We start from the raw sequence: 17,157 nt of genomic DNA on the forward strand, positions 1-17,157 counted from the left end.
AGAATCCATTGTCTTCAATATTCTACAATAGTATTACATGATCACTGCTTAAAGTTCCATAGAGGCACGTTACCGACGCGAAGACTACCCACCAGTTCGGTGCCTGGCACGTAGAGGCTACATAGCGTTTGGTGTGAGAGTTGTTGTCGCCCTTAGCGTCCGCACGCCCTCAGAGCCCATGAGCCCAGCTAGGTGGCCACCTTAGTCTCATTATTTATTTTTTTGACGTGACAACGTCTAATAAATCGATGAACGCCGGCTGCACGCACGAACAAGTGTCCCGTTACGCACATGGTTCTGTTACGCTGTGTTCCGTTACGCACATTGTTCCGTTACGCACATTGTTCCGTTACGCACATTGTTCCGTTACGCTATGTCCCGTTACGCTCATTGTACGCTTGCGCCGCATCTATCTCTCTTCCACTCGACTGTTTATAAAGTGAAGTGAAAAGTTAATGTGGTTTTCATTGCGTATTACAACAACAATTTCGGCAATAAAGGTTAATTATTCTTGCATTTTAAAAATCTGATTACTAATATAATTTCAAGTATTTATTCTTTTATTATTAAAATAAAAATGATTCAATTTTATTCATAAAGTATGCAATCATTACATCAATGTTTTGTTATAAAGTTGTCACGTTAAACTATCGTCCTTAAACCGACTTTACAGACAACCATTTTTTTTTTTAATTCCACGGTACACATGGACACTGGTGAACAAAGATCTATTTACAACCATGATGATGTGTGATTCACATTTTGTACCCTACAAATTTCCTCTCCTATCTGTAAACGTTCACTTGCAACGCACGTGTCAGGTGTCAGTCACGCGCCCGAGAGGCGCATCTTAGCTCCCAGTATAAGGCATTTGGCAGGAGTGTTTTCGTGAATTCGACGGAAGTCAAAGAACGGAAATGTGTAACAACCAAGGAGCTGCCATCTCTGGCAGATGAAGCAAACTAATGTTCACAAAGACAAAGGGACACTTTAAAGTATTAACTGTTTAATAACTTTTAAAAAGATGGGCAGTATTTTAATAAAATAAATTTTGGAAAAATCATGTCCAAAGCAGGGGTTTAGTATTTTTGCATGTATTTTTTTTGTTTTGCTTTTATCGGAGCCTCTTCATTTTAAATAGTTTAAAATTCCCGTCTGCAAATTCGATAGTCGACGAAGCTGCTCCGGCAGTGAATTCTAGCGGCGGGTGCGAGAACTACGTGTGATTCGCGTCCAGAAATGTGGTTGACAACACAATTTGCGTAATTAATGACGCTCGGCATTTTTAAAATTATTATTAAGAATTCTACGTTGAATTTCGTGTCTGTGTTTCGAATTTTAAGTGTACTTGCCACACGAGAACACGTGACAATTGCTCGTTGGCGAGGTTGTATGTAACACGTCTCTGGCGCGTACTGAGTGCTGAGGGACTCCCTCGCGTGTAGGAAGACTGCCGGTGCTGACGAGGCCGCCGATGACCTTGGCACTCGGCTGGCAGCTCCGCCAGACGACGGAAATACCTGCGGCTTCAAGGCTCCGGAGGCGCTGGGAAGATTGATTTGAAACAGTTTCAAGGACACGATCCATTACCTGGTGATTCGTTCATTCGACCCCGGCCTGTTCCCTGCCCCGCAGCGAGAGATGCGACCGTAGCGTGTATGTGTTACGAGCGATGCTATAAGAAGACGTCCGAATAATACCCGTGTACACCTAGGTCTACCCGACGCTGACTGGTTAATGTCAGAAAAACCAAATACTTGATAACTTTAATTTCATTGATTTAGCAAAAATATTAGTTAAATTTTTGAATTTCATTTCCTCGATATTTACAATAATGAGGATATTATAGCTTTATGGTAGCTAAAACATGAAACATGCCTATTCTCTGTCATTTTCGCGTTAGAAACGTTTCACAAAAATGTTTCACTGAAACGTTGCATTAAAATACGGCCTTGAAATTTTACTCTCATCGTGCCGAAAGAAGTTTCACTTAAAAAAAGTTACCGTTTTGCGTAAAGTATAAAGACGGCGGGCAGTTTACAGTATGCCCCTCAAAGAATTTCCCAGTTATAAATTTTAATAGTATTAACTGTCGGTGTTGTATAGTTTTGGTTCATATCACAAAGAGTAACCCAGACAGTTTTAGATAAGCGCATGCGCGAGTACTGCTTTGTTGTTTTCTCGCTTGCAGCGCCACCTACGCAAAATGGCGACTCATGAGCGCAAAGAGTTTTGTGTTCTGCAACTTACTAAGAGTGAATCTGTAATTTCAGTTCAACGTGCATTTCATTTAAAGTTAAATTGTTATCCCTCATGTGGCAAAACATCCACCGATGGTTACAGACAATTCGAAACGACCAGATGTGTCTGTAAAGGGAAAAGCACGGGACGACCAAAAGTGCCTATACAAGCAATATGTTGGCCATGTCAGAGAATCTTACCAGCGCAGTCAGGGCCGTTTTATGAGAATGCGAGGCCTGGGGCAACAATATTCAGAGCCCCCCCCCCCCCCCCTCTTTTTTTATTGTAGTGATAATTTTCAAATATGAAAAACTCATATTTGCATTGACATGTACGTATGTAATAACTAACATAAAAAAGGATAAGAAGTACCATAATGAAATGCAGCCTGTACGTATACAAAGAAATATGAAACATATTTATGCAGGGAAAACAAAATAATGTATAACAACAAACTTTCTAGTTGAAATCGAGTAATATTTCATAGCCAACTACCACCCCCAATATTTCTCTGCTTTATTTACGAAAGTCTCAAATCGTTCTCAAATATTTACACAATTTTATGAGTTGCAGATCCCAAACAATCAAAATTATATATTTACTAACTCACTATGCAATAAACTTCCTTGCCTTTTTAGCAGTAAACAAGTTAATGAGTCCATCAAATGAAATGCTGTTCACAAGATTATGTTCTGTAGAAATCACCGCTAACGAGTTTAATCTCTCTTGTGACATGGTAGATCGGAATTGATTCTTCAGAACTGACAGTTTTGAAAATGATCTTTCACTTTCACAGTTTGTGATTGGTAGTGTCAAATACAAGCGCAGTGCTATTGCTACATTTGGAAATACATCAATTATATCACTGTTATATAAGTGATGCAAAACCTAGTGAATGATGTAACACTGTCTTCAACTTGTTGCTCTCTGAGAAATGATAAGTGTAATAATTCATTTGTAATAACAGGCTGCAGATCCTTTCTGTATTTTCTGACCAACTCGGTAGCACTAGATTTGAGTTCATCTTCACTTGCTGTAGTTAAGTTACAAAGAAACCCAAGTGTTGAGGCAATATCTTTGTAGGAAGCAGCTCTCTTCTCCAGTTCCATGCGGAGCTTATAAGCAATGCATAGAAATGTGGAAATTCTGAAATTCTCGCGGGATGTTACAACAGTTGAAAGTTCGTCTTTTCCATCCAAAAACTTTTTATTTTTGTAAGATCTAGTATCTACAAAATTTGTAACACATGGTTGCTTAGTTGTGTTGCTTTAACTTCAATTTCATCAAAATTATTTCGCAAATCGTAAACAAAATCTTTCAAAGAATTCATCAGTTGATGACCAGTTATGACATCGAGTCCAGGCTTCTGTAGATGCTTGGTTACTGCACCGAATCTTTCCATAATGTCGTACCAAAATACGGCCATAAAAGCAAATTCTAAATATTGCATTTTCTTCATGAGTGAGTTCGCTTCCATCCTTGTGACTTGCGTTTCATTTTTGTCGTTGAGCATATCATTAAATGCACAGAAAATCGCATCATAATGAATGACGAGAGTTTTCAACGCATCTTCTCTGCATGACCACCTTGTTTCCGACAAGCTCTTGACAGTGATTTTTGGCTTTCCTCTATTTCCTGTGCTTTCCGAAATAACTCCTTCAAGAAATGACCATTTGTGAGTGGAAGCAGCAAAAAATGAGTACAGCTTTTCTAAAAACAGAAACAGTTTTGTTGCATGAATACATTCAACAACACTGTTTTTTCCTACTAAGTTTACTGAATGTGCTGCACATGGAACATACAGCACAGAGCTGTTTATTGATTTAATGTGCGCTTGTAGGCCCTCGTATTTTCCTGACATGTTGGCTGCATTATCATAGCTCTGACTTCAGCAATCCTGGATATCAATAGTGTTGTCTTTTAGAGTACAGGTTACAACTTCACTTAAATTTCTTCCTGTGTGGCTGTAAATTGGAATGAAACACAAAAACCTTTCCAAAATGTTACCGTTAAGGCAGTATCTAAATACAAATGATAACTGATCTGTATGGGAAACATCAGGTGTAGAATCAACTATCAGTGAATAATATTTGGCCTGTCTAATCTCATTTAGCATGTGTTTCCGAACTTCGTTGCCCATTAGCTCAATGAATTCTTCACATATATCAGAAGAAAGATACGATACATGACCTTTTTTTTGTTCCCATGTATCCTTAAATGTTCCTTTAAAAAAGGATCAAACTGAGCAAGGAGTTCCAAAATTCCTAGGTAATTACCATTACGAGGTGATCCAAGCATCTGATTATCACCACGAAAAGGAAGACCACAACTGCACAAAAATTTTACAACTGCCACTACTCTAACAAGAACATTCTTCCAGTAATTTGTCTCAGTAGTCACTTGTGCATCTAAATGTGATGAAATTGACATTTTCTTATTTTTTTCTTGAAACCCATTTTAAATAACATGCTTTGTGTTCAATACTGTTTTCATGCTCCCTCAATTTTTCTTCTGTTTTCTTCCAATTAGAAAAACCATTTACAAATTTTGATAGTTTACAATTATTGAAAAGTTTGCACGCAAAGCAAAACACATTTCCTGTACATTTAGAGTACAATAACCATTTTCTCTCCTGTCACTCTCCATTTTCAAGAACTCTCACAAATGCAGATGTTGTTAGTTTACGAGTACATTTTGGATATTGCCTAGCAGAAGCTGTGTAGTCTCCATCATTATTACTAAAAAAAAGTCCGGCCCCTTTTCAACACAATAACTAATCATTTCGTCAGTGATATTGCCAGGCCATGCCCCAGGATCTTGCTGTGTTTTCTTTAACTTTATCACAGCTTGAAAGTGGTAAAGTCAAAGGCAACTTACCATCACAATCACATGGTTCTAGTGTTTGAGGAGGTTCATGGACCGGCGTCGATGTTGGTGACTTAGTCAGTAAGTTATAAATAAAACCATACAAGTTACAGCACGGTGTGGTTTTATTGTGGCATCATGCTTTACAAAACTAAATAAATAGGTATCTAAATTTAAAGACAAGTTATTATTACGCCAGATATAAAATGGGAATTCACTTTAAATAATGATATATTTTTTTAATAAAACTTTAGGCCCCCTAGAATGTGAGGCCCGGGGCAAATGCCCCTTTTGCCCCCCCCCCCCTAGACGCGGCCCTGAGCGCAGTCCTAAGAAATATATTCGGAAAGCAAGTCTTGAACTTCAGTTTCCAAAGACGGCCGCGTGGAAGGTTTTAAGAACACGTTTACACGTGTGTCCATACCGGTTACAGTTGTTACATGCTTTAAAGGTGCACATATTGAACATTTGGAAAAAAAAAAAAAAAAAGCTAGTTTACCTTCAATTGGATGTATGATTTGTTGTAAACAGTCTAAAGTAAAATGTTAATAATATACTATTGAAGCTGGGACATTGTTTTATGGACACACTATACTTGTGACGGCCTCCCTGTATGTTCTGTCAGGCTCCCGCGGTGAGGCGTCAAGACCGTTGAATGGGCCACAGCTGCGTCGCGGGTGGGTTTTGACAGCGGCGCGCAAATAACGCTCGCCCCGCATAGCTGACCTGGAAACTGCTGCCAACCTCGACGGCCGATATCGACGATAACAACCTGCTCCCTGGGACCCGTTAAGAGTGCGTTTGCATTTGTGTAAACACTTCTGAAATCAACGTATGAAAAAACATTCGCCCGTGTTGCAAACAGTGCCTAGAAGATTGGAAGCAGTACAATTCCACACATTCATTTGTAGTCTATGTAAATTTACTAAATATTTAACGCAAAACTGGCTAGCTGACATTAGTAGTAAATTAACGTATGCTTGGCATTTGTAAATTTCCGTACAAAAGAGTATACCCAAACGGGTGATGTCATAACTGAGAAACACACAAATTTGAAAGAAATAAATTAGAAACTTATGATAGTTCTAAGTTATGTGGTTTGGCGTTGTGTGCTTCTAAGTTATGTGTTTTACATTGTGACAGTTCTATGTTGTGCTATCTCTAAGTTACGAATTTTTAAGTTGCAAAGTTGTTCTATTATGTGTGATTCTGCATTGTGTGTTTCTAAGTTATGATAGTTCTAAATTGTATGTTTCTAAGTTATTATGGTTCTAAGTCATGCGTTTCTACATTATGAAGTTTATAAGTTATGCTGTTTGGCATAGAGTGTTTCTAAGTTAAGTATTTCTAATTGTGATGTTTTAAGCTGTGTTTTTGTAAGTTGTGACAGTTCCAAGTTATGATTTTCTAAGGTATGAACTTTCTAACTTGTATGAATATTGAATGGTGAAGTGATTATGTGTTTGTGGCGAATGTTTTCATATGGTATTCTATCCAGCCCCCTACAAAGCTTCTCACTTTGGATGTTATGGGGAGATGTAAAACCATTTTTACCACGAGCACTCTCTGTGTGTTTCGTTAAAAAACTACATTTTTTACGACTTGTTTCTTTCTCAGCAGATGGCATTCACGCACATGACATGTATAAAATTATTAATACTAGATTAATAATAACGATCGCGGGAGACACGAACGTGGTGCTCGCCAGGCACCCGGGCACCTAGCGGACCCGCACGGCCACTGACGTCACGTGCATTATTCGGGAATTATAGCGTCCCGGCCTTGCTAATTACCCCCTCGCCTTCACGCTCTCCTTCCTCGGCGTTGTTATCTATCTCTTAGTGGACTGGGGATCCCGAGGGTTACCACGTGGAGTGGCGTGAATAAGCGTCGTTATTCTAGATGCTTCGAGCGTCGGGTCGGCCAGGGATGACGCGACACGTCACAACCACTCCAGTCGGTTCCAGAAAGCCTTTTAAGGGTATAAAAGTTTCGACGCCGGCCTCCGCGGGCGGGAGTTCTGAGAGTTCCAACCGGCGAGTCGAGTGAAGCGCGAGTTGGGCGAGGAGGACTAGATAACCCCCCCCCCCCTCCCTTTTTGCGCGGAGCGACGGGACCATGCGAGTGAGACAGAGTGGCTCGAGACTGTGTGTGTGGACAGACGCGAGGTGAGGGGCGAACAACTGTTGAGCCTAGCTCCAGTGAGGAGTGCGAAATGTGGACTTGACAGATACTTAGTTATTAATGAACATACATTTTTAAGTGCGAGTTATTTGTGAACATACACTAAGTGTGGTGATTTAATTAGTAATGAAAATTTTAGTAGTTAATAAAACTGTACAAAATTCATTCGGATATCCTTACGAACCTGTTTTCCTTACTCTTGTCATTTGGTGTCAGAAGTGGGATATTCCTAATTAAATTATTTAGGATTAATTTACATAAATCAAACAATAATAATAAAATCGTAAAATAATTACAATTTAGTTTTTACAGATTGAAATTATTGTTAGTTTTGAGTGTAGTTATAGTAAAATTAGTGTAATTTTTGAGTAGAAATTTTGGTTAGCTCATAGGTGAAATATAGTGTAGTAATAGGGCAGTAGAGGTAAAGACAAATTAGTAGTGTATGTGGATCAGTAATATGGCTGCTGACGCACTTAAGAGTGTAATGGCTTTCTTAGCCGAGTTGTAAAATAACATGAAGAAAATTAAGAATAAAATGGATAGCCACCAGGAGGAAATGAAGAATGGCCAAGAATAAATTAAGAATGAAATAAATAACTGCCAAGAGGAGATGGAACGATTGGCCAAGAATAGATGGATAATGAAATGAAGAGCACCCAAGAAGAAATTAAGATTGAAATGAATAACTGCCACGAAGATATGAAGAGGGCCATTAATACTGAAGTAAAAGAGGGATCAGGAAGATATGCGTAATGAACTCGGGGCAGCTCAACAATAAATGAATAGAGGTCAGGAAGAAATGGGAAGAGAATTGGTAGCTGCTCAAGAGGAATTAAAGAAGAAGATGGATTAAACCAGTATTCAGTTTAAAGGGAAAGTGCAGTGTTCGGAACAGCATCTGTCCCAACAGGAGTAACATCTAGCAGAACATGAAGAACTGATAGCGCAAGGCCACCGAACAGCGAGTAGCAGCTGCAATTGCAGAATGCTGACGAAAGATCAAGGACGCTATAGCTGCTACGAAACGAAGGAATTCTTCCGGGGAAGTAAAGGTGGAAGGCGCTTCAAACGGCCACCCAAAATTCATGCCATCCACCTTTGATGGCCAATCGTCGTGGGCTTTCTGCAGTTGACAGTTCGAGGTAGCTGCTGAATTGAATGGCTGGGGTGAGGAAGAAAAAGCTACAGCACTCGTATTGGCCTTGCGAGGATCCCCACTAGAGTTGCTGCAGACCATACCAGTTACAGACCAGAAAGTCTATGAAGTACTAGTAAAAGCCCTTGGGCTCAGGTATGGCGACCGACACGTGGGCGAAGTGTATAGAACAGCCCTGAAGACACGGCAACAGATATCTTCAGAAGCACTCAAATAATTCGAAGCTGACATTAAGTGACTCGTGCATCTCGCCTACTCAGAAGCTCCTGCATAGTTCCGACAGCAGCTAGCCACCAGTTCGTTTACAGACGGACTCAGATATGCGGAGGTTCAGAAAAATCTTTGTATGGCCCATCACAAAAATTTCCGCGATGCTCTTGTTCACGCCCTGGAATTCGAAGGTGCCCACATTGCCTCAAGAAACATGAGCATCAGAGCGAAGCAGGCTGCAATAGAACTGTAGGTACAACAAAGTGAATGGCATGTTTTCCGGCACGAAGGTTGTCTCGCTCTCCTTCCGCCCCTCCTAAATGTGCGCCATTATAGCGTATATTGGGAGTCAATTTACAGATCTGTTTCACTTCCTGGACCAAACAGGCTTGGAAAACATGTCCCCTCCATCCCGCTCCACTCGCGACCCACATCAAACACCGCTGGGCAGTCTGGATAACCGGAAACCCCAGACTGAGCCAAATCTGGTAGGGCACCAGCATGCCCCCACGATCCTGTCAGGCACTACATGTCCCTTCCATGTTACTGGTTATAGCAGCAAGTAGGGGACCTTCCGGTCAGGACAATGAACACTGGCATTCACATGTCAAACAGCCGACACCCTTTCTGTCAAGCCAGGAGTACCAGTATCTCCAATAGTGAAATATATTTGGAAACTGTTCACTGGATAACTTTTTAGTATTTACTTCGCACACTAATAAGTTGAATAGAACAAATTACAGTCAAATTATTTAATATATTATAACGAACGCGAGAGACCAGACCGCGATGCCAGGTTCGGAGCTGGCTGGCGGCCCTGCACGGCCACTGGTGTCACGTGCCGTGTCACGTGCAGTCCATTGCCACGCGCGCCTGGTCGGATTACAAGGGTCGTCACTACAACCTTCCCACACCCCTCCGCTCCCCGCGCATCATCCTTCCTCGGCGCTATTATCTATCGCTAGCGGCCTTGGGAATTCCGCGGGCCGCCGCGGGATGACGGGACTCGCCCCAGCTGCTCTCGTCAGTTCTAGAAGGGCGCCACAGACAACTTTAGCAGAGACGCCGGCCTCCGCGGGAGTTTCTTGGGCGACAGAGTTACGCGACGAGAGTTTGTGGCGAGAGTTCTGCGACGAAGTGCGGCGAGAGTTGCGTGATGAGTGCGGCCCAGTGAGTTGTGCGGACAGTGGAAGTTGACAGTCGCTGAGTGACTTGAGAATAAACATTTTTAAGTGCAAGTAATTGGTAACTGAACCTTTTAAGTAAGATTATTTATTAGTGATGTAAATATTGGTAATTAATAAAAGTGTGTAGTAAAACTTAATTGGCCTATTCCTTACGAACCCAGTTCTCCCCACATAAAAATCCGTATTAATATTTTCACTTGTATTGTATATAGTTTAAAATTATTTTTGAATGAAACATCAATTAAAATATAAAATATTCACAAATTTTTGTAATAAATACTCAGTATTATCTCGAAAAACGTATTCATATATGCACAAATAACCATATTCATGTGTTGTTCAAATTTACAATATCGTAGTGTTACAAACTATATCTTGGCACCTATTTTCCAAAGGAATCTCTAGCAAAAGTTCATAATTTTTTTCACATGGAAACAAAAGTTAAACGAGAAGTCACGAGTAGGCATGTACGAAAGAATTTGTGAATAGTAGGTTTCGTATTATTATAGACATTTGTTTATTATGCCCTGTAGCCAGTCCATTATGTTGCTGGTAGTATAGTTTGGTTTCTGCTACTTTTTTTACACTTGTGTACAGAAATCTCCTGTTGTCCTTTCATTTCTCATTTCATGTCTTAATGTTTTTTTTCTGAGCCCTCCGCGTGGAGTGCCATAAATAGTACGCCATTTTTCTGGGAACTTCGGGTGTGGGGTGACCCTGATGAAGCCACACTTAAAATGGCTGCGAGATCATTCCAGAAGAGGGTTGAAGGTATAAAAAAAGCGACGCCAGCCTTCGAGGCTGAAGAGGACGTGTAACTCTTTGGTGAGCGACAGCGAACGACGAGCGACAGGCTTTGTGTGTGGAGACTGTGTCGGGACTGTTAGGAGACGGAAGAGTGAGTAGTGCGAGGCAGTGAGTAGTGCGAGGCAGTGAGTAGTGCGAGGTAGTGAGTATTGCGAGGCAGTGAGTAGTGCGAGGCAGTGAGTAGTGCGAGGTAGTGAGTAGTGCGAGGCAGTGAGTAGTGCGAGGTAGTGAGTATTGCGAGGCAGTGAGTAGTGCGAGGCAGTGAGTAGTGCGAGGTAGTGAGTAGTGCGAGGCAGTGAGTAGTGCGAGGTAGTGAGTATTGCGAGGCAGTGAGTAGTGCGAGGCAGTGAGTAGTGCGAGGTAGTGAGTAGTGCGAGGTAGTGAGTATTGCGAGGCAGTGAGTAGTGCGAGGTAGTGAGTAGTGCGAGGCAGTGAGTAGTGCGAGGTAGTGAGTAGTGCGAGGTAGTGAGTATTGCGAGGCAGTGAGTAGTGCGAGGTAGTTAGTAGTGCGAGGCAGTGAGTAGTGCGAGGTAGTGAGTATTGCGAGGCAGTGAGTAGTGCGAGGCAGTGAGTAGTGCGAGGTAGTGAGTAGTGCGAGGCAGTGAGTAGTGCGAGGTAGTGAGTATTGCGAGGCAGTGAGTAGTGCGAGGCAGTGAGTAGTGCGAGGTAGTGAGTAGTGCGAGGCAGTGAGTAGTGCGAGGTAGTGAGTATTGCGAGGCAGTGAGTAGTGCGAGGTAGTGAGTAGTGCGAGGTAGTGAGTATTGCGAGGCAGTGAGTAGTGCGAGGCAGTGAGTAGTGCGAGGTAGTGAGTAGTGCGAGGCAGTGAGTAGTGCGAGGTAGTGAGTATTGCGAGGCAGTGAGTAGTGCGAGGCAGTGAGTAGTGCGAGGCAGTGAGTAGTGCGAGGCAGTGAGTAGTGCGAGGCAGTGAGTAGTGCGAGGTAGTGAGTAGTGCGAGGCAGTGAGTAGTGCGAGGTAGTGAGTAGTGCGAGGCAGTGAGTAGTGCGAGGTAGTGAGTATTGCGAGGCAGTGAGTAGTGCGAGGCAGTGAGTAGTGCGAGGTAGTGAGTAGTGCGAGGTAGTGAGTATTGCGAGGCAGTGAGTAGTGCGAGGTAGTGAGTAGTGCGAGGCAGTGAGTAGTGCGAGGTAGTGAGTAGTGCGAGGCAGTGAGTAGTGCGAGGTAGTGAGTATTGCGAGGCAGTGAGTAGTGCGAGGCAGTGAGTAGTGCGAGGTAGTGAGTAGTGCGAGGCAGTGAGTAGTGCGAGGTAGTGAGTATTGCGAGGTAGTGAGTAGTGCGAGGCAGTGAGTAGTGCGAGGTAGTGAGTAGTGCGAGGTAGTGAGTATTGCGAGGCAGTGAGTAGTGTGAGGCAGTGAGTAGTGCGAGGTAGTGAGTAGTGCGAGGCAGTGAGTAGTGCGAGGTAGTGAGTATTGCGAGGCAGTGAGTAGTGCGAGGCAGTGAGTAGTGCGAGGTAGTGAGTAGTGCGAGGCAGTGAGTAGTGCGAGGTAGTGAGTAGTGCGAGGCAGTGAGTAGTGCGAGGTAGTGAGTAGTGCGAGGCAGTGAGTAGTGCGAGGTAGTGAGTATTGCGAGGCAGTGTGTTCAGACAGAGATGAGCAGGAAGAGACGAGCAGTAGGGAGAGCCACTGTCGAGCCAAGTTCCTGTGGGGAATTTGAACTAAATAATGAGTGATTAATTTGTGGGTAGGCATTTTAAGTGTTGTAATTTAATGAATAGTGTAAGTATAAGCTACATGAATGTTTTTTATTTAAGATTATATAATGTGACTGGTCAGATATGTTAGACTTTAATAACATGGTATGGTTGATTACCTGTTTTCGAACGTGTTTTCCCACTCGTAACAATATATTGTCACGCCTTTGAGGTTATCATTAAGATAAAATGTGTCCTAACTTATCAATAACTAACTGTTCATCTCGACCTTTTTTTTTCCGTGAAGTCACTATGTCGAAAATGATTAACAGCTATCGTTTCACAAGTGAGAGTTCAAGAAGTTAGCAAAAGTAATAAAGCATTGTGTTTCTACTTAATACGTAGGAATTAAATTTAGATGGGTTTTGTAAGAAGCGTTTCACTGTGGGATTAAGATCGCCCCTGAGGTACAAGAGAGGATAGTAAATATAATAATTCATATTTGCTCGAGCGTCCGTAACGTAACTATCAAGGGCTCGACCTGAGTTCTCCCATATGTATATTCGCAAATGAGTTGTATCGTTACTATGATGACTCTATGGACGTAACTATAGACTTAAAATAAGCCCCCGTGCCACAAAGTTTCATTAAATATAATGAAGGTTCCTAATTTTTTCCCTTTTGGTGAAGATATGGCAGTTCCTTAATGACTACCTCTTCCCCTCCCACCCAGCGAACCATTTACAAATTTAAAATATTTATATTCATTAGGAGTTAAGATAAATTAGTAACTGTATTCGTGGATTCATTTTTAAACGTCAACGTCAACGTCTTTAGAACTTTTCGGAACAATTCTCTTCAAATATGGGAGGAGGAAACGCAAGCCAAAAACACAAGAAAGTTGGAAAATTGGCCAATGACTGTGTTGCATTATTTGCGTCTTGCGTAGTTTATAAACAGGTGTTTGAAAACGTCGTTTTTGAACCTTATGCGTCTTGCGTTTCTTGCGTATTTTATAAACCCGGCCTAAGGGCGGGTTTCCAAAACGTTCGGGTAAAGTAGCGAATAATCCAGGGCCGTATTTACGCGCAGGCTATCTAGGCTGTAGCCTATGGGCCCGCACCACAAATGGGGGCCCGCACCACACGACACGAAAAAAAAATTATACTGCGATGTGGATCTTCATATTCTTAAAACTAGCTGCCCGACCAGGCTTCGCACGGCTAAACAAATGGAAAAAAAATTAAGCCACATCTTCCATTTACAGTAATGGTAAATAAAAAAAATTCAGTGAAAATTTATTACAATGCTGTATAATGTACCGGAGAGAAAATGAATAGCACCGATGATTTCCCGACTCGTGCACGCAACGTACAACTGATGAACCCGTACTTCGCTACGGCAGTCTACAGGCAGATCACTCTTGCGCCGCTCATTATACATGCCCCTCCTTGTGGGTACGCCATTGCCGCGCGATGCCCGTTGCCATGGAGACGCAGAAGGCATGAACAATGCAAAATCCTGTTCTCATGCAGACAAAGTACCCACTGTAGCCTAATTTTAACCACCCATGGGATCTAATTTTCGGAAAATTTCATCCTGCGTAACATAAGGAACATTACTGTGAAGTTTCAAGTCTGTAAAATATATATACTTAAAAAAAGGGCAATAAAAAAACAAATTAAACACAGAGAGAGGAAAAAAACAATAGTTTAGGTTTGCGATTTAAAGTGATAAAAAGTATTTAAATACTAATTGAACTCTTATGAGGGTACTAATTGCTTCGTTGTTAATATCACACGGGTGTTTTTTACTTGTATGGGAAAATTAAGAATGATAAGGCATCTAGTGCGTGGCAACAATGTTAATAGGCAATAGGAAATAAACTTCGATGCGCCTGCGGCATTGTCAACACACACTTCGTACGTGTACTGCATGTTGTATCCTACCCCCTCCAACGCATTTGATTCTAAATTGGACTTTTAGTAAGGATCCCTAATTTTATTGAAAATATAATATAGTCTTTAGCCTTCCTCGATAAATGTACTATCCAACACTGAAAGAATTTTTCAAATCGGACCAGTGGTTCCTGAGATTAGCGCGTTCAAACAAACAAACAAACAAACTCTTTAGCTTTATAATATTAGTATAGATACGCGTCGGCATAGTGTCCATTTGTTTTGTGTGGATTAATTGCCCCGAACTAAACTCTTCTGCATAAATAATTTTCTATTATTTTCATTGGTTTTGGTGTCACTTAATTCCTTAACCTCTAAATACTGTTTGGTTAAATTGTCTACTTTAGTAATAAACTAATTTTTTCAAAATAGAAAATTGATAAAAAAAAATATGAGTTTTGTAGGTCAATTAAAATAAACTACCCACCCAGACCCAGGTAAGAGGCACCCACTGTTTCAATGGAAGGGATACTCAATATACCCCCCCCCCCCTTCCCCATAGAGAGGGCCCGCACCCCAGACTCAGCCTAGGGGCCCACAGGCAGTAAATCCGGCCCTGGAATAATCAATGCCTTATTTATGTCGGGGTTCAAACACAACCTAGCTCGCGGGCCGTATTCCAGAACGTGTCCAGACCGAACCCCAGTTAGGAACGAAATCGGCAACATTTTCAATAAACTGTTCCCTGCAAGAAACTAGAGACTGGGTTCAACGCATTCTAGGGGACGTTTCGCAAACATCGATACAACTGTTACGGCAAAAATACTAGAGACAGCAGCACCATCGCACAAAAATATAACCACCTTTCTAATTTTCTCAAGTACTTTTTAAGTGGCGATTTTTTACTTTTATGGCCATTAAAGAGTACAAAATATATTCCAGGATAGTTTCGGTTCTATAAATTTTCATTTGGCACAACAGCACGTTTGGAACGTCCAGATGATCGCGAAAGTGAATGTATACTAGTTGATGGCTCCAGACGCGGGTGCGTAATCTGGACGGCATCAACAAAAAAGGTGAACTCTACGCATGCGCAGGGAAGCTTAAGATGCACATAAAGTTCTGCCATTCCCGATTACACCCGAACAATTCACCTTCGGCCAACCTCGGGTTTATTTATATATATTTATATTTCTCTGTTTTTTTAATGTAGCTATACTAACCTAACTAACCGTCCATGGTGTTTTAAAGTGTTTTAATGTAGCTAACCTAACCGACCACTTATTTGAATTCATTTTACCTGCGCAAAAATAAAACAAATCCCGAAGTTGGCCGAAGGTGAATTGTTCGGGTGTAATCGGAAATGGAAGAACTTTATGTGCATCTTAGGTCTCCCGCATGCGCATGCGGATAGGACACCAAAATCCGTTGCCCAAAACTAAAGGACTGGCCGTGTGCTATCGTGCACTAGGAATACGGTTAGAGTACAGGTGTAGCGTATTCAACACCTATAAAACCTTATTTTTGTGTCTTGTAATACTGGCCTAGACTCGCTCGGCTCTGAGATAGGGCCCCGCCTGCAGGTGTTTGCAACTCACCTTCCTATTTCCGACTGCAGGTCAAAGAAGTCCTTAACATCCTGCCCTCGCTTCATGATGATTTCTCTGTACGGGAAGCTTGGCTCGAGCTCTGCAACATCATAACATCGCGAGAAACGTTATTGCATCATACTGACAAGACGAAACACGCATCAAAGGCATCAGCTCTGAGTTAATTTTGCGTTTTTAAATAATACATGCACATACGATTCACACTTAAATTTTTTTATTTGTAAACTGAACAGAAAAATTCGCGTACAATCACAGATATTTTAAAATATTTACATTTACACGAGTCCAACTGTATCACTACAAAATAGTGTTCGCAGTAATATGGGTTCAGATTCCTTGTGTTGACCCAGTAATTCCTACAGTTAAAGTTACTCGTAAACCGTATTAACTGCGCACATTAATAAGTTATATAAAACTAATTAAAGTCATATATATATATAAGAGATTTCCACCTATGTACTGACTCATCACGATATCTCTGGAACCATAAGGCCTAGAGACTTGAAATTTGGTAGGAATATTCCTTTCGCAGAGTAGAGGTCAGCTAAAGACGGATTTTACGAAATTCCACCCGCAAAGGGGGTTGCGGGGGCGTTAATTTAAAAAAAATCCACATTTTCAAACTATTGCTCTTATAGGTAGTATAAAACTTGGCCACAATATTTTCTTTGGCATCTTAAAATTTACCAAGTACGAATTTTATGAAATTCCACCCACAGAGGACAGTACGGGGGCGTTAAAAAAATTAAACTTTTAATCTACTTATAGCTCCTACAGATTTTAAATTTGGTGAAATAATTATATTTTCATCTTGAGTTCAACTGAGAACGAATTTTACGAAATCCCACACACGAAGGGGATTGCGGGGGCGTTATAATTAAAGAAAAAAAACAATATTAATTACAGTTCAGACTATAATGAATAATAAATTTAATATGTAGGATTCTATACGGGTTCAATTTAGATTGCTGATGTTGACAGAAATATTATTTTGTAATAGAAATTGAATAACCGTTGTAAAAAACCTAACCACAATTCTTTGTTTGTCAATCATCTCATCAGCATTTGATTTCGTCAGCGAATAAATGAAGAAGATTTTAGCTAACAAAGTATTTATTTTTATAATAATCACTACATTATAAATGAAAAGTTATATCTTATCTAATTTTTTCCCCTTATTCATAGGTTTTCATTGATGAGAATACAACAATTGAACTTGGAATTCAGTTTTTGGACGTAGATGACGATGACATTTATTTTCTCTCCTTTTCAATTCTCGATTTTCGATTTATTACGTTCTATGACTATTATTTAACCTCTGAATTTGCAAATCTCCAGTTCGAAATATTAC

The 17,157-nt window shown here is 41.1% G+C and overlaps 1 protein-coding gene across 1 annotated transcript in view; it reads right to left on the reverse strand.

The window, feature by feature from the left end:
- The window catches only part of LOC134539700 (myosin light chain kinase, smooth muscle-like), a 125,309-nt gene that overhangs the window by 35,087 nt on the left and 73,065 nt on the right, over positions 1-17,157 (reverse strand). The window contains exon 3 of the mRNA XM_063381915.1: positions 15,795-15,885. Coding sequence (XP_063237985.1) covers positions 15,795-15,885 — 91 coding nt within the window. The remainder of the gene's footprint in view (positions 1-15,794; positions 15,886-17,157) is intronic.

This window comes from Bacillus rossius, chromosome 15, assembly GCF_032445375.1.
Source record: "Bacillus rossius redtenbacheri isolate Brsri chromosome 15, Brsri_v3, whole genome shotgun sequence".
Lineage (NCBI taxonomy): Eukaryota > Metazoa > Arthropoda > Insecta > Phasmatodea > Bacillidae > Bacillus > Bacillus rossius.